At 41.1% G+C, this 18,672-nt stretch overlaps 1 protein-coding gene across 1 annotated transcript; it reads left to right on the top strand.

Moving 5' to 3' along the window:
* Positions 1–1,299: 1,299 nt before the first annotated feature.
* On the top strand, positions 1,300–16,618 carry LOC308277810 (vomeronasal type-1 receptor 90-like; the record flags this gene model as incomplete). Its single annotated transcript, XM_080717206.1, has 3 exons — positions 1,300–1,355; positions 11,427–12,203; positions 16,552–16,618. 3 exons carry the CDS (start codon positions 1,300–1,302, stop codon positions 16,616–16,618), a joined length of 900 nt encoding a protein of 299 aa, XP_080573332.1.
* Positions 16,619–18,672: the final 2,054 nt, after the last annotated feature.

Genomic DNA, 18,672 nt, shown 5'->3' with positions numbered 1-18,672 from the left:
TCCTCCTGAGATGTGTTCATCTGGCTCTAGTTAGATGGCCATTCCTCAAAATTCAGACAATAATCAAAGTTTCTCATTTTCTCCAGTCTCATGGGGGTGGGGGCAGCAGGACCTTCAGCTGGTCTTCATCTGCTACCTGGTCACCACCATCACTGTCAAGCATGTGATGTCCACTAGCAGTGACACCAAGCTCAGTGTGATCCAGATGCACGATGTCCAAAACCCGCTCCATTCTGGTGAGAGGAAGGTGAGACATCTGGGCTTTGAGGCCAGGGCTGGGACTCAGCGGCCCCTGTCACCAGTTCTCAAGCCTCACCAGAGTCATCTTTCCATTCTCAGGCCTATGCCCAGGATTGGTGGAACATGGGGGAGGGTTTCAGCCCCAGTCCTGGCCTTGAAGAGCCCACAGCCCCACTCCATAGGTGGACACAGGACCAGACGGGCAGTGTCCACAGAGCAGGGGGTTCTGGAGGGGAGCCCAGAGCAAGAAGACACGAGAGAATCATAAATCAGTTCAGAAATCCCAGCCTCAGCCCCAGAGATAGGATCTTCAAGCTGCAGGGTCACTGAGTGCTGGATTGTATATTAATAGTGAAAGAGGACCTGAGGCTTCCAGTGACCAGCCAGCTTCCCTGCCCCTTGCCCTATATGGGGGCACAATCACGTGTCCTGCACCAGCTTGCACCTGGCTTTTGACCCCATGTGATATGGGACTTTCTCTCTTAGCAGCGGCACAGGTTGGGTGTCACCTACCTCTGATCATCAGCCTTGCTCACCTGTGACCGCTGACCCCAAGCCAAGCCTGCCCACTGCTCAGCCTCCCCTTATCACCTGATCTAGGGCAGAGAACAGAGCTGCATGTTGTATCCACACACAGCCTTCTTGTATGCTCTTCTTGTGTGCTTTAGCACACGAAAGCAGAAGGTATTCTGGATTTTTTTTCCCTTGTAATATTGGGGACTAAACCCTAGGTCATTCTGTCTCTGCTACAGCTTAGCCCTATTTTTTTGCTAAGTTATGGAGGGCCTTGTTAACTTACTAAGGCTAGTCTTAAACCGGTGATCCTCCTGGTTCAGTCTCTCAAATACTAAGAAAACAATATCTTATGCATCTTGCAGAAGAGAAAACCGAGTCTCAGCTAGAGGGGCGGGGATGCACACTAGCAGATTCTTAGTCCTTGCCTATCCACCAGGTCATCAACCTCCGAGTGGGGCACCAGCCCAGCCCCCCAAACCCCTGGTCTGCTGTGTAGCCCACCATGATGAAGCTCATCTGTGCCCACCACCCAGGTTGACCGTAATGCCTGTCTACGCCAGAACCCTGTCCTATCCCTGCTGTAGTAGAGAAAGCCAGTGGTGAGTGTGGGCCTCTCTCAGGGACAGAGAGATGTAGTATGCTTGACAGCCAGCCCTGGGAAGCACTGCTATTACTCTTGTCTTACCAGGCCTGGAGAAGTGGGGTGGCTAGCCAGAATACAGCTAGTGCAGAAGATCCCCGACTTACGATGGTTCTACCTAACAGTCTACTTTGCAGTGGTGTGAAAGTGGTGTGCAGTCATGGGAAGCCACACTTGAAATTTGGAATTTCGATCTTTGCCTGGATAGTGATACATAATAGGATCCCCCTGATGTTGGACCTTGGCTGCACACACCAACTTCACTCAGCCTCATATCATGAGGGGCACAACTAATGCTCTACACTTAGTCAACCCTTCAGTATTAAACAGACTTGGTTTTGGTAGTTTCCTAGCTGTAGGATCTAGGCTATCAGCTATAGGCTGATGTTAGTGTCTGTGCCCGCTTAAGTTGGGTGAGGCTGAGCTGTGGTATTGGGTTTCTTGGGTGTAGAAAATTCATTTTGAGCCAAGTGCAGTGGAGTATTCCTTTAATCTCAGCTATGCGGGAGGCTGGGGCTCAGGCAAGAGCATTAGAGTTGGGAGCCAGCCTGGGTAACATAGCAAGATGTTGTCTCAAAATAAAAATTATAAGAGTTGGGGATATACCTTAATGGCAGAGTGCTCCTGGTTAGACCTCCAGGACCCTCTCCCAAACACATGCATGCAAAAATCAATACAACTGGGCCATAGCATAGGGGTCTAATTTCACTCTTCCACATGTGGGTTTCCATTATCCTTAGCACCACTTCTTGAAGTAACTGCCTCTTGCCCATTACATGTTTTTGATGATCTTGTTAAAGATCAGCACACTGTGTATGTCTCCACAAATCCTGGCTGTCTTTTCTGTGCTGTTTCTCTGTCTATTTCCTATTATTTCAAGCCTGCAGTGTTTTAAGTACTATAGCTTTGGAATATGTTTTGAAATCAGAAAGTGTGATGTGTCTAGCTTTGTTCTGTTTCAAGATTTCATTGGCTATTCAGGGTCTGTCTTAGTCCACATTTGCTGTTATACCAGAAGGCAATAAACTGGGTAATTTACAAAGAACAAAATCAATTAAGAAAAATCAATAGCTTTTCTACATACCAACCATGAATGCACTGAAAATGAAGTCATAAAAACAATTTTATTTCCCAGCATTTGGGAGGCTGAGACAAGAGGATTGTGGTTTATGGACAGCCTCAGCTACTTAGTGAGGCCCTTTGCAACTCAGTGAGACCCTGTTTCTAAATAAAGAATAAAAAAACTGGGCAAGGGGTGTAGCTTGGAGGTCAAATGCCTTTGGGTTCCATCCCCAGACCCACAAAAAAAATCTATTCATAATAGCTTCAAAAATTTCTTAGAAATAAATCTAACAAAGGAGGGATCAATTCAATGAAAATTATAGCACCCTAAAGAAAGAAATAAAAGAATATTTGAGAAGCTGGCAAGACCTCCAGTGTTGTTGCATAGGCAGAATTAATAGCATTAAAATGGCTATACACCAAAAGTGATCTACAGTTTCAATGTGATTGCTATGGAAATATCAATGTCGTTCTAGAATAAACAGTCCTAAAATTCATATGGAAGAACGCAGACCCAGAAAGGCCAAAGCAATTCCAAACAATAAGAAGCATGCTAGAGGCAACACAATACCTGACTTAACTATACTTCAAAGCTATAGTAATAGAAACAGCATGATATTAACACAAAAACAGACAAGGAAACCAGTGAAATAGGATAGAGAGACCAGTTCTCATACTCACAGCCAGTTGGTTTTTGCCAAAGAAATAAAAAGTACAATGGAAAAAGACAGCCTTTTCAGCAAATGGTGCTGGAAAACTGGACATGCATATGTAGAAGAATGAAATTAGACCCAAGTCTTCTTTTCTGCACAAAACTCAATTCAAGATGGATCAAATGCAAAGAAATTAGTTGACAAAATGTGTAACATGGTATGGGTGTGTGCTTGTAATACAAACACTTGCGAAGATGAGAAATGAGAACTGAAGGCTCAAGAACAGTCTAAAAAACTTAGCAAGACCCGTGTGTGTGTGTGTGTGTGTGTGTGTGTGTGTGTGTGTGTGTGTGAGAGAGAGAGTGAGAGAGAGAGAGACAGACAGACAGACAGACAGACACTAGGGATTGAACCCAAAGGCATAATACCCAGCCCTATTCTATTTTTACTTTGAAGCAGGGTCTTCCTACGTTGCTGAGAGTCTCAATATTACTGAGGCTGTCCTCAAACCTGTGATCCTCTTATCTCAGCATCCCAAGTACTAGGATTGCAGGTGTGCACCACCATGATTGGAATTAAGTACCTGTTTAGAAAGAAAAAAATAAAAAGGCCTGGGGGCATAGCTCAGAAATGGAATGCTCCAATTAAAATCCCCAGTAACTAGTTTTTTTCAAAATGGCAACTGAGGGACACAGCACTTCTCAGTAGCTAAAACAAATAAAGTTCAACTACTTAGAAAGCAGTGTCTTAATCAACAAAATAAATACATACCAGGAACCAAAACAGATCCAGGACCTCGGCGGAACCCTGAACTCGAAGAAGAACAAAGATCAGACAGCAGCCCACGCAGGTGGGCTGCCTGCGTGGCTGCCTGCCAGCCCAAAAGGCACTCCCGACCCCTACTGAAGTCACCGTGGCAAGACAATCCGGGACTGAAAACGGGCATAGGACCTCATCTTAGCGAGCAGCACCCAAGTCAGAATTCTGTGTGCTCACCAGTGACTGGATCACAACAGCACGGGGACTCCCACGGAAGCTTGAACCAAGGAAGCCAGGTACCAGAGTGTGTCCAGGGAAAGTGCGGGTCCTAGCATGCACCCCAGCACCAACCCCAGAACTAGCCCGGGTCATCTGTCCCATGCCTCAGAACCCAGCACTGTGCTCGCGCACCCTGTCTGCACCCTGGACCCCTGCTAGTAGTCAGTGCCTGAACCAATGACCCCTAAATCGGAGCCTACCTTGTGTGTCTAGCCCCCACCCCCACTGGAGCCCAGACATCCACCTTGCCAGAGGCCTGCGTTCCAGGTGGCGAAAACCCCTGGCCCACCGCTGGGAGTTCCCGCCCACCCGGTAGCCCGATGCATAGTTCTAATCGAGAACACAACTCAATACACCTTGGAAGAGCATAGCAGCAGCAATAGGCAGCTGCACCCATTCACACCTGGGTCCAGTAATAGCAGCACACCCAGCCTGCACTCTTGGAATAGGCAGAGCTCTGGCAGTAAGTGTGGGCATCCAGGAACCGGCATCCCTTTGCCCAGGGTACATCTTGGGACCACACTGGCTAGCCCAGTTGGAATTTCCAGAAACACAGGAAAATCCATCGAGACACAATATCTGCACAGGACCTCAAGGGGAGGTTCCAAGTATACTTTGGACATCCTCCACCCCTGCTGTAGGGAAGCACAGGCAGGAGTCTAGGGTGGTGAGTTCAGAGGTGCTGACTACAGGTTGGAATTTTTCAGAACCTGTGAATGGTACAGAATCTAATAACAGTGAAACCAGACATCCTGACACATAAACCCAAAGAAGTTAAAGGAAAGAAAGGTGTCCAAACACTCAGAGTGACCTAAGAAGATAAAAATAGAGTACAAAGAAAACTAAGAGATATTGGATTATATTCTAAAAGCTACCAAAGCAATCAGATATGCACATATTATATGGACTTGACCCCATATTGTAAATAAGTAGGACTGTTTGATTTACTTTTATTGTGAATGTTTTGTTTTGTTTTGCTTTTACAGTGCTTTTGTTTTGGTATGGTTATTGCTGTTTTATATTTTTTTCTTAACCCACACTTCTTTTACTTTAACTTGTTGTTTCTTTTAATATACATATTTCATAGTTTGCCTTATTCTCTGATGTCACAGAGCTGCTAGTTCCTTTTATTTTATTCTTGTCCTTTTTTTCCTTTTTCTTCCTCTTTCCTTCCTTTTTTCATTCTCCTCCTTTGATTGGTTTTTCCTTTCTTTTTCTTGGATTACATAATAGTCTTGGTATCTTGTGTGGATTTTTTTTTTAGGTTTGTCTGCTCCTTCCATCACCCCTATTTACAAACTTTCCCATGCTAACCTACATACTCTTCTCCCCCAAAACTTTTCTCCATAATATACCTTCTAGTTTAATACTCAAAGTATTTCATATATCCATACTTACGCTACTAATGACAAGAGTCCTACTAGTTAACTCTCTCTCTCATTCTTAGCATATTACTGTATCATACTTAAAGTCTTTCTCAACCTAAACATATCCTCCACCTAATCCGACTCCTTTACCCATCACCCCAGCTCCTCGCACATCACCCACCCTCAACACTTGAAAACCACTGTTGACTTGCTGATACCCCTAAACTTCTAATATTAAGATTAGACTAAGCATAATACTCATGAACGATGGGTAGAAATCAGAAATACAGGACAGAGAACGCTATAAATATGAGAACCAGGAATTATGAAGAGACAGCAGAAATCACGAATACTGACCTCTTAGAAATGCAAGAAGGGGAGTTCAGAATCTTGATGCTCAATATGATGAAAGGATTTAAAACAAGTATAGAGGAGGTTAAAGGTGAGTTAGAAACACTAAAAAAGAATCAGAAAGAGGTCTGGAATGAAATGAAAGAGGCAATAAGTGAAATGAAGACAGCAATAGAAAGAAATTCTGGAAGATTAGAAAAATGGAAAACAGAATATCAATATTAGAAGACAGCACATCCCAAACTGAAAACACAGTCAGCGATATACAGAAATCTTCACAGCAACAAAACCTAAACATCCAGCAAATATGGAATAATATGAAGCATCCTAATTTATAGATAATAGGCATTGAAGAAGGGATAGAGGTACAGAACAAGGGCATCTGTAATATCTTCAAGGAAATAATCTTAGAGAATTATCCAAATATGGGAAGAGACTTGGACCTTCATGTCCAGGAGGTATACAGAACTCCACTGAGACAGGACCACATAAAGACCACTCCATGCCACATAATAACCAAAATGACCAATATAGAGGCTAAGGAAGGAATCTTAAAAGCAGTGAGAACAAAAGGATGGGTGTCATATAGAGGCAAAACAATAAGAAGCACCCCAGACTATACAACCCAGGTCATGAATGCTAGGAGAGACTGCTACGACGTGATTCAGACCCTGGAAGAAAATAACTTCCAGCCCCAACTAATCTATCCAGCAAAACTACTATTCAAGATCAATGGAGAAACCAAACTCTTTCAGGATAAACAGAATCTCAAAAAATTCATGAATTCAAAGCCAACACTAGAGAAAATTCTTAAAGAAATAAACCATAAGGAATAAAAAAGAAGCAGACTTCAGAACCAGAGAGGACAAGAAGTTAATAAGTAGGCCATTTAAGTAAAGAAGAAAGATCACACCACCCAAGAGTAGACAGAACACAAAATGGCAGAAAAAAAATCATATTTCAATAATATGTCTTAATGTCAAAGGATTTAACTCACCAATCAAAAGACATAGACTGGCAATGTGGATTAGGAAACATAATCCAAATATATGCTGTCTGCAAGAAACTCACCTCACAGCCAAAGACATTCACAGGCTGAAAGTGAAAGTTATTCACCACATAAATAGAACCAAGAACAAAAACCACATCATCATAGCAATAGATGCTGAAAAAGCATTCGACAAAATCCAACACCCATTTATGTTAAAAACACTGCAAAAATTGGGATAGAAGGAAAGTACTTCAACATCATTATGGCAATATACTGTAAACCCAAAGCCAACATTATACTGAATGGGGAAAAACTGCAAGAATTTCTGCTAAAGTCGGGAACAAGACAAGGATGCCCACTATCACCACTCCTTTTCAATATAGTCCTTGAGATTCTTGCTGCAGCAATCAGACAAGAGAAGGAAATGAAAGGAATTCACATAGGAAGAGAGGAATTAAAATTATCGTTATTCACAGATGACATGATCCTTTATCTGGAAGACCCAAAGAACTCAACCAAAAGACTGCTGGACCTGATTGACAAATTCAGCAAAGTCACAGGTTACAAAATCAACCTAAAGAAATCAGTGGCTTTTCTTTATACCAACAACTAATCCACAATGAAAGAAACAAAGAAAACAATTCCATTCACTATAACCTCAAAATCAATAAAATACCTAGGAATAAACCTAACCCAAGATGTAAAAGACCTCTACAACAAAAACTATAAAACATTAAAGAAAGAAATTGAAGAAGACCTTGGAAGATGGAAAGATCTCCCGTGCTCATGGATAGGCAGAATAAATATCATCAAAATGGCCATTCTGCCAAAACTGATCTATAGGTTCAATGCAATTCCCATTAAAATACGAGTGACATTCTTCAGAGACCTAGAAAAATCAATCATGAACTTCATATGGAGAAAGAAAAGACCCAGAATATCCAAAGCAATTCTCAACAATAAGAAACATGCAGGAGGTATTACAATCCCAGATTTCAAACTATACTATAGAGCAATATAGTAAAAACAGCATGGTACTGGCACAAAAACAGATATACTGACCAGTGGATTAGAATAGAAGATACAGAAACAAACCCACACATCTTTAGTCAATTAATCTTTGACAAAGGGGCCAAACACATACGCTGGAGAAAAGACAGCCTTTTCAACAAGTGGTGCTGGGAGAATTGGCTAACCATTTGTAAAAAGATGAATCTAAACCCCTATATCTCACCAAACACAGGAATCAATTCAAGATGGATCAAAGACTTAGAAATTAGATGTGAGACTGGGAAGTTAGTAGAGGAGAGTGTAGGTTCAACACTACAAAATATTGGCACAGGCAGTAACTTTCTCAACAAAACCCCCAAAGCTCAGGAAATTAAAGCAAGAATAAACAAGTGGGATAACATCAAACTAAAAAGTTTCTTCTCATCAAAAGAAACTATCAATAACCTAAATAGGAAGCCTACAGAATGGAAAAGGATCTTTACCAGCCACCATTCTGATAGGGGGCTAATATCCAGAATATCCAAAGAGCTCAAAAGACTCTACACTAGCAAAACAAACAACCCAATCAAGAAATGAGCAAATGAACTAAATAGACACTTCACAAAAGAAGAGATACAAAGGGCCAAAGGATACATGAAAAGATGTTCTTCATCACTGGCCATCAGGGAGATGCAAATCAAACCTACCTTGAGATTCCATCTAACCCCAGTCAGAGTGGCAAGCATAAAGAAATCAAACAACAACAAATGCTGGCGAGGATGTGGGGAAAGAGGAACTCTTTTACACTGTTGGTGGGAATGCAAACTAGTTCAGCCACTATGGAGATCTGTGTGGAGATTCCTAAGAAAGGTGGGAATAGGACCACCATATATCCAGCTATACCACTCCTGGGTATCTTTCCAAAAGGGTTGAATTCAGAGAAATACAGCAACATATGCATACCTATGTTCAAGCCCCACAATTTGTAATAGCTAAAATATGGAACCAAACCAGATCACCATCAACAGATGAATGGATAGCAAAACTGTGGGAAATACACACAATGGAATTCTATTCAGCCATAAAGAAGAACAAAATTACATCATTTGCAAAAAGATGGAAAGCCCTGGAGAACATTATATTAAGTGAGATCAGCCAAGCACAGTAGGAGAAGGTACATGTTTCCTCCTATATGCCCAAACTAGGAAACACAGAGGATACCAGTGGGACTCCAGATAATGGAGGGGAAATACCAGCAAAGTTTGAATGGAAAGATTGGAGAGGAGGAAGGCTGATCTTGATTAATGAGGGTCTACACCTGGACATGTGTAAAATTATGAATATGACATGGTTAACCTGGACAACCATTAGTGGGAGGGGGAAGGGAAAACAGGGGCAGGAGGGAGAGTGCACCAAATATAGTTTAAATGTATACTATTTATGTTCAATAAAAAATTGTTAAAAGAAAAATAAATAAATAAAAATAAATATAAAAACAAAATAAAGAATTAAAAATACAGCTCAGGGTGTAGCGCAAGGCAGAATGTCCCTGGGTTTCATCACCAGTAGTGCAAAGATAAATAAATAAATGAATAAATAAGTAATAAATTAGGAATGTGGGGTTATTTTTTATTTTTTTTATTTTTATGGTACTTGTGGTGGAACCCAGGGTTTTTTTTCCACCTCTGGACTATACTCCCAGACCTATTTTATATTTTAATTTGGAAACAGAGTTTCACTAAGTTGCTGAGAGCCTAATTAGCTGACGCTGATATTGAACCTGTGTGACCCTCCTGTCTCAGCTTCCCAAGCACCAGGATTAAAGGTATGTGCCACCACACCCAACATTCAGGATTGGGGGTTAAGCTCATATTTAGAATACCACTGGGATTCATCCCCAGTACCACAAAAATACCTAATTAATTAAAATGCATCCTACCTACCTCTCCAAGTCCAGAATAAAGTCCAGTTGGGTATTAAAGAGAGGCCCTGAGAGCTGTTGTCTGGATGGCATCCCATATTTTGCCCTTTGAGAAGGTTTTCTATACTCTCCACTCAGTGGCATTTCATTCTGCACAATTCATCCTCTTCAGTTTTAAAAAGGGCCTCACTGCAAGCAGAGGACCTCACCAAGTATCCAAGATTGGCTGTGAACCTGTGGTTCTCCTTGTCAGCCTCCCAAGTCCTGGAATTATAAGTGTGTACAACCATGCCTGGCAGCTTGACTCTATTTTAGTTTTAGTTATATTTAAAACTTTGATTCCACATGCCTAAAAAGAATGGCATTTGGTTCTACTAATTGATAACCTGCTAACATAGCTAGTTATTCTGGCTTTTAGAATATTAAAAAAAAAACACATGAGCTATACAGCTGTCTTTAAGAAGTGTAATAAAGACTTAAAATTCCATTGGAGTTCCCCTTACAGAAATAGTGAACATATCCTAGTTTGGTAACTTTTTATCTTCTTTATTTTGGCAGAGACAGAGTTCATCAGTTATTGAAAGAGTTGTACTAAGTGTCCCAAGACACACATATGAGGACCTGAATAATAATAAAAATGATAGCCAACATTTCTGTAGAGATCAGAGTGTGCCAGAAACACTCTCATTTTGGTACATATAGGTAAACATTTTATAATCACTTAACATATCTACTATCTAAAATATGTGTGTTTATGACATGAGACTATAATACACCAATAAAAGCACATTATATAAAAATAAAAATAAAAAATAAAATAAAATATTACTGTGCATCTTTCACAGAAAAGATGACTAAAGCTCATGGGGTAGACAACTCAAGATTAAACACCTGGTAAATGGCATATCACAGATCACAGCAAACTCTGAATTCAATGCCATATTGGCCAATATTTGTCTTGTTAATGTATGGAGAATATTTGGCCTATAATACTAATACTTGGAAGGCTTAGACATGAGAATCACCAGATCAATTCCAGCCTCAGCAACTTAGCAAGTCTTAGTTTCAAAAGAAAAAATAGGTCTTGAGATGTGGCTTGGAAGTAGAATGCCCCTGTATTTAAACCCCAGTACCTAAAAAAAATTTAGCATATTTAGTTTGGCAATAAAGCAATAAAAATAATGATAGCTCTGAAATAATATAATTCTGTATATGTGTAGTACATTGTGATTCTCCTATTGGGAGGATCTTATTTCCAATTTTTTGTAATTTTCCTTGTTAAAATTGACCACAAATGTTACTATCCACCTAAACTTAATAAATATGATACAGATCAAAACCAAATAATACATTCATATTGCTCCCAAAGAATGAAAAGTGAGGTGATGATACTATGTTTTCTATATAGAAACTTTTGATGCATAAGAAAGCTGTGTACTCTGGGAGACCATCGGTGGGATGGACACAGCGCCCACCATAACTAGAAAGGGAGGGGAGGAGTGAAGAGTGGGTGTGGCTTCCAAGGAGGCAGAGGAGATGGGCATTGAAGGAGCACAGGACAGGGTGCGCTATGATACATGCATGTGCTCATGGTGTGGTTGCTGAGAATGAAGATGGCAACATTTGTGATGATGACTTTTTCCGTTCTTACCTTCAGGTATTCAGTATATGCCTCCTCACCCTATAAGATGAATAAAGACAATAAATTGCACATTAATGTTGACATAAGAAATGCCTTCTTTGTGGAAACTGTCATTGGGATCTCAGCCAACACCATTCTTCTTCTCTTCCACGTCCTCTTGTTCTTTCTGGAGTCCAGGTCCAAGCCCACAGAACTGATCATTGGCCTCTTGGCTTTAATCCACATAATGATGCTGCTGACCAGGGCCTTCATAGCTGAAGACATTTCAGGGTCTCCAGGGCTTGGGGATGACATCTCATGTAAATCAGCTATTTACTTGTACAGGCTGTGGAGGAGCCTCTCCATTTGTACCACCTGCCTGCTGAGTGTGCACCAGGCCATCACCCTCTGCCCCAGAAGCTCCTGGTTGGCAAAGTTCAAACATAAATCCCCACGTTACAGCCTGTGTTGCTTTCTCATTCTCTGGGTGTCTAATATATTCATTACTGCTCGTTTCATAATTGCCATTGCTGGCACCACCAATGAGACCTCAACTGAGCTGCTCATCTCTAAATCCTGCAGTGTCTTGCCCATGGACCACATCATCAGGCTCTTGTTTTCGTTAATAGGGATGTTCCGGGATATAGCCTTCATTGGGCTCATGGTCCTCACCAGTGGGTACATGGTGGCTCTCTTGTGCAGGCATAAGAGGCAGTCCCAGCACCTTCGCAGCACCAGCCTTTCTTCAAAGGCATCCCCAGAACAAAGGGCCTCCCATATCATCCTACTGCTGGTGACTGTCTTTATGTTCAGGTACTTTTTGGATTTCAACATCTCCTCTTCAAGAATTATGTTAAGGAATGACTCAATTCACCATGGTGTTCATATGCTCTTAGGCAATGTCTATGCCACCATTAGTCCTTTGGTGTCCATCAGTACTGAGAAACGTATCATTAACATTCTACAATCTGTGTGGGGGAGGACACTAAATGTTAGATTATCTTGTCCTAGGTAAGCTTTCTTAAGTGCAAATGAGTTGCCATCAGAGTTATATTCCATAGCATAACATATCTGACCTCTGGTTTACACAGAAACATGAACATGTGTGTGTGTTTGTAGTGGTGATGGCGAGTGAACCCAGCATATTATATGCCCAAGATATACTTTCATCTCTATGTTTTATTTGGAAACAGGGTATTTCTAAGTCACTGAGGCTGGCTTTGAACCTGAAATTCACCTCAGTGTCCCCAGTACTTGGATTGCAGATGTACACTACCACATCTTGTCCAAACATTTGCTTTCTCTCCTAAACCTATTTATTTGATAGCGTCTGCTGGTTAATTTGGATTGTCAATGTGATCAGATGGAGAGATGCCTAGGATAAAGAGGCTTCTGGGTGTGTCTGGGAGGGTGATTTCTAGACGCTAGTGGCACAAAGGACAGCACACTGAGGGGAAGACCACTCTGAACATGGGCAGCACTGAGCACAGTGTGGGTACCCAGCCAGAACTCACACTGGATCAAGGAAGAAAGCTCAGATGATGGGAGGCAGATCCTTCTCCAGCGGGTGTGTCTCTTGCTATACCGATAGATATCAGACTATAGTTTTTTTAGACTTCCAACATGGACCCTCAGCAGAGATTCTCCCAGGGGTTTCAATGGCTTCAAATCAGCCTTGGACTTGGACTACTTCATGGGCTCCTCTTGTTCTGAGGCTCCATCTTTTTGGATTGAGCCATGACTAGTTCCTCTGCTGCCCCAGGGTGCAGGTGGACTTGTGGGATTTCTAGTTCCTACCATGTAAGCCATCTAGTAAATCCCTCTTCATAATTATGCATCCATGTGTGTCCTGTTTGGTCTTGTTTCCTCTAGGTCACACTGACTAATAATTTGTGTAAGACAAATACATAATACAGCATTAAATTCTATACCATGCTGAGGAAATTTAGTGATTTATATTTGTTTGTGTTCAGAAACAAAGTTATGAGATGGATCTCTCTTAATGGCCTGGTGTAGTACACACACACACACACACACACACACACACACACACACACATATATATATATAGCACTTTAGAGCAAATTTTTCACTTTTTTCTTGTTACTGGGGATTTTATTTATTTATTTTAACAATTTTTTATTGAACATAAATAGTATACATTTAAACTATATTTGGTGCCCTCTTTCCCCGGCCCCCGTTTTCCCTTCCCCCCTCCCACCAATGGTTGTCCAGGTTAACCATGTCATATTCATAATTTACACATATTCAGATGTAGACCCTCATTAATCAAAATAATCCTTCCTCCTCTCCTATCTTTCCATTCAAACTTTGCTGGTATTTCCCCTCCATTATCTGGAGTCTCACTGGTATCCTCTGTGTTTCCTAGTTTGAGCATATTAGAGGAAACATATGTACCTTCTCCTTCTGTGCTTGGCTGATCTCACTTAACATAATGCTCTCCAGGGCTTTCCATATTCTTGCAAATGATATAATTTTGTTATTCGTTATGGCTGAATAGAATTCCATTGTGTGTGTTTCCCACAGTTTTGCTATCCATTCATCTGTTGATGGTGATCTGGGTTGGTTCCATATTTTGGCTATTACAAATTGTGCTGCTATGAACATAGGTATGCATATGTTGCCGTATTTCTCTGAATTCAATCCCTTTGGAAAGATACCTAGGAGTGGTATAGCTGGATCATATGGTGGATCTATTCCCAACTTTCTCAGGAATCTCCACACAGATCTCCATAGTGGCTGAACTAGTTTGCACTCCCACCAAAAGTGTAAAAGAGTTCCTCTTTCCCCACATCCTCGCCAGCATTTGTTGTTGTTTGATTTCTTTATGCTTGCTACTCTGACTGGGGTTAGATGGAATCTCAGTGTAGTTTTGATTTGCATCTCCCTGATGGCCAGAGATGAAGAACATCTTTTCATGTATCTATTAGCCCTTTGTATCTCTTCTTTTGTGAAGTATCTATTTAGTTCATTTGCCCATTTCTTGATTGGGTTGTTTGTTTTGCTAGTGTAGAGTCTTTTGAGCTCTTTGTATACTCTGGATATTAGCCCCCTATCAGAATGGTGGCTGGTAAAGATCCTTTCCCATTCTGTAGGCTTCCTCTTTAGGTTATTGATAGTTTCCTTTGATGAGAAGAAACTTTTTAGTTTGATGTTATCCCACTTGTTTATTCTTGCTTTAATTTCCTGAGCTTTGGGGGTTTTGTTGAGAAAGTTACTGCCTGTGCCAATATGTTGTAGTGTTGAACCTATGTTCTCCTCTACTAACTTCACCACCTCAGGTCTAATTTCTAAGTCTTTAATCCATTTTGAGTTGATTCCTGTGTTTGGTGAGATAGAGGGGTTTAGATTCATCTTTTTACAAATGGTTAGCCAATTCTCCCAGCACCATTTGTTGAAAAGGCTGTCTTTTCTCCAGCGTATGTGTTTGGCCCCTTTGTCAAAGATTAATTGACTAAAGATGTGTGGGTTTGTTTCTGTATCTTCTATTCTAATCCACTGGTCAGTATATCTGTTTTTGTGCCAGTACCATGCTGTTTTTACTACTATTGCTCTATAGTATAGTTTGAAGTCTGGGATTGTAATGCCTCCTGCGTGTTTCTTGTTATTGAGAATTACTTTGGCTATTCTAGGTCTTTTCCTTCTCCATATGAAGTTCATGATTGATTTTTCTAGGTCTCTGAAGAATGTCACTGGTATATTAATGGGAATTGCATTGAACCTATAGATCAGTTTTGGCAGAATGGCCATTTTGATGATATTTATTCTGCCTATCCATGAGCACGGGAGATCTTTCCATCTTCCAAGGTCTTCTTCTATTTCTTTCTTTAATGTTTTATAGGTTTTGTTGTAGAGGTCTTTTACATCTTGGGTTAGGTTTATTCCTAGGTATTTTATAGGTTTTGAGGTTATAGTGAATGGAATTGTTGATTTTGTTTCTTTCATTGTGGATTCATTGTTGGTATAAAGAAAAGCCACTGATTTCTTTAGGTTGATTTTGTAACCTGCGACTTTGCTGAATTTGTTGATCAGCTCCAGAAGTCTTTTGGTTGAGTTCTTTGGGTCTTCCAGATAAAGGATCATGTCATCTGCGAAAAAGGATAGTTTTACTTCCTCTCTTCCTATGTGGATTCCTTTGATTTCTGCCATTTTGTGTTCTGTCTACTCTTGGGTGGTGTGATCTTTCTTCTTTACTTAAATGGCCCACTTATTAACTTCTCCTCTCTGATTCTGAAGTCTGCTTCTTTTTTCTTCCTTATGGTTTATTTCTTTAAGAATTTTCTCTAGTGTTGGCTTTGAATTCATGAATTTTTTGAGATTCTGTTTATCCTGAAAGACTTTGGTTTCTCCATTGATCTTGAATAGTAGTTTTGCTGGATAGATTAGTTGGGGCTGGAAGTTATTTTCTTCCAGGGTCTGAATCACGTCGTACCAGTCTCTCCTAGCATTTATGACCTGGGTTGTATAGTCTGGGGTGCTTCTTATTGTTTTGCCTCTATATGTCACCCGTCCTTTTGTTCTCACTGCTTTTAAGATTCCTTCCTTAGCCTCAGTATTGGTCATTTTGGTTATTATGTGGCATGGAGTGGTCTTTCTTTGGTCTACAGGATAGGTGCTCAAGTGTGTGGGTGCACAGGTACTGCGTGGTGTCCAGCAATGATCTCTGCCTACCACGGGATGTAGAAGCTGGGGGGGGGCCCGAGGCGATTTCCGAGACACACAGAGCTTTCGCCGCTTGGAAGGCAGGCCTCTGGCAAGGTGGATGTCTGGGTTCCAGTAGGGGGCGGGGCTAGACACACAAGGTAGGCTCCGATTTAGGGGTGGCAGTGGCGCAGGCACTGACTACTAGCCGGGGTCCAGGGTGCAGACAGGGTGCGCGAAGACAATGCTGGGTTCTGAGGCGTGGGACAGATGCCCCAGGCCAGTGCTGGGGTTGGGGCTGGGGTGCACGCTAGGACCCGCACTTTCCCTGGACGCACTCAGGTACCTGGCTTCCTTGGTTCAGGCTTCCGTGGGAGTCCCCGTGCTGTTGTGATTCAGTCGCTAGTGAGCACACAGAATTCTGACTTGGGTGCTGCTTGCTAAGATGAGGTCCTATGTCCGTTTTCAGTCCCAGATCATCTTGCCATGGTGATTTCAGGCAGGCAGCCGTGCAGGCAGCCCGCCGGCGGGTGTTCCGATTGTATCTGCGGCAGGTCTGTGTCTGATCTCTTCTTCTTCTTCTTCTTCTTCTTCTTCTTCTTCTTCTTCTTCTTCTTCTTCTTCTTCTCCTTCTCCTTCTCCTTCTCCTTCTCCTTCTCCTTCTCCTTCTTCTTCTTCTTCTTCTTCTTCTTGAGTTCAGGGTTCTGCTGAGGTACCTGGATCTGTTTTGGTTCCTGGTATATATTTATTTTGTTGATTAAGACACTGCTTTCTAAGTAGTTGAACTTTAAATTCAGAAAAAACTTCCACTCAGGATATCCCACAAAAATATAAAATATTTAGGAATAAACTTAACCAAGGAGGTGAAAGATCTCTACAAAGAAAATTATAAAACATTGAAAGAAGAAATCAAAGAAGATCTTAGAAGATGGAAAGATCTTCCATGTCCATGAATAGGCAGAATAAATATCATTAAAATGGCTATCCTTTCAAAAGTGATCTACAGATTCAATGCAATGCCCATTAAAGTACCAAGATCATTCCTCACAGACATAGAAAAATCAGTCCTTAAATTTTTTTGGAATGACAAGAAGCCCAGAATATGCTGGGCGTGGTGACACACGCTTGTAATCCCAGCACTCAGGAGGCTGAGACCAGAGGATCGCGGTTTGTGGACAGCCTCAGCTAATTAGTGAGGTCCTCTGCAACTCAGTGAGACCCGGTTTCAAAATAAAAGAATAAAAATTAGGGCAGGGTGTGTTGAATCCCCTTGGGTTCCATCCCTGCAAAAAAAAAAAAAAAGCCCAGAATAGCCAAAGCAGTTCTCAACAACAAAAACCATGTAGGAGGACTCACAATGCCTGACTTTAAACTATACTACAAAGGCATTATAATAAAAACAGCTCGGTACTGGCAAAAAAACCATACACATAGACCAATGGAGCAGAATAGAAGACTCAGAAACAAGTCCACACACTTTCAGCCAATTGATTTTTGACAAAGAATCCAAAAACATACACTGGAAAAAAGATAGCCTCTTCAACAAATGGTGTTGGCAAAACTGGTTAACCATAAGCAGAAAATTGGAAATTAATCCCACTTTCTAACCCTGCACATGAGTCAATTCAAGATGGATCAAAGACTTGGAAATTAAACCAGAGACCTTGAAGCTCCTTGAAGAGGGCATAGGTGCAACACTACAACACATAGGCACAGATAAACACTTTCTCAACAAGACCCCAAAGGCAAAACAAGTTAAAAGGTGAATCAATATGTGGGATTGCATGAAACTGAAGAGCTTTTCTTCAGCAAAGGAAACTGTCAAGAACCTTAACTGAGAGCCAACAAAATGGGAGAAGAATTTTGCCACCTACACCTCTGATATAGGACTAATATCTAGAATATACAGAGAACTCAAGAAACTCAACACTAAGAAAACAAAGCATCCACTAACAAAATGGGCAAGCAAACTAAATAGACACTTCACAAAAGAAGAAATTCAAATGGCTAATAAATGCATTAAAATTGTTCAACATCATTGGCAGAGAGATGCAAATCAAAATTTCCCTGAGATTTCACCTAACTCCAACTAGAATGGCAATCATTCAAAACACAAACAACAACAAATGCTGGCAAGGTTGTAGAGAAGTAGGAACTCTAAAACATTGTTGGTGGGATTTCAAATTAGTACAAACACTTTGGAAAACAATATGGAGAATCCTCAGAAGAATGGGAACAAATCTACCATTTGATCCAGCAATACCACTTCTGGGTATCTACGCAAAAGAAAAGAAACCAAACTACCAAACTAATGCATATGTATCTATGTTCATAGCTGCACAATTCACCATAGCCAAACTATGGAACCAGCCAAGATGTCCATCAACAGATGAATGGAATATAAAACTGGGATATGTACACAATGGAATTTTACTCAGCCATTAAAAATACTCAATTACATCATTTTCAGGTAAATGGATGGAACTGGAGGACATTATGCTAAGCGAGATTAGTCAGTCATAAAAAATAAGCAATTGGATGCTTTTCCTAATATGTGAAAGCTAAGGAGAAATGGGTCATAGGAGGAACTCTAGATAAAAAAGGAAATCCTATAGAGGAG

Source organism: Muscardinus avellanarius, assembly GCF_963383645.1.
Source record: "Muscardinus avellanarius genome assembly, chromosome: 20".
NCBI classification, from domain to species: Eukaryota; Metazoa; Chordata; class Mammalia; order Rodentia; family Gliridae; genus Muscardinus; species Muscardinus avellanarius.
Note: the sequence above shows the minus strand (reverse complement) of the source record. Positions and strands in the feature narration are given on the sequence as shown.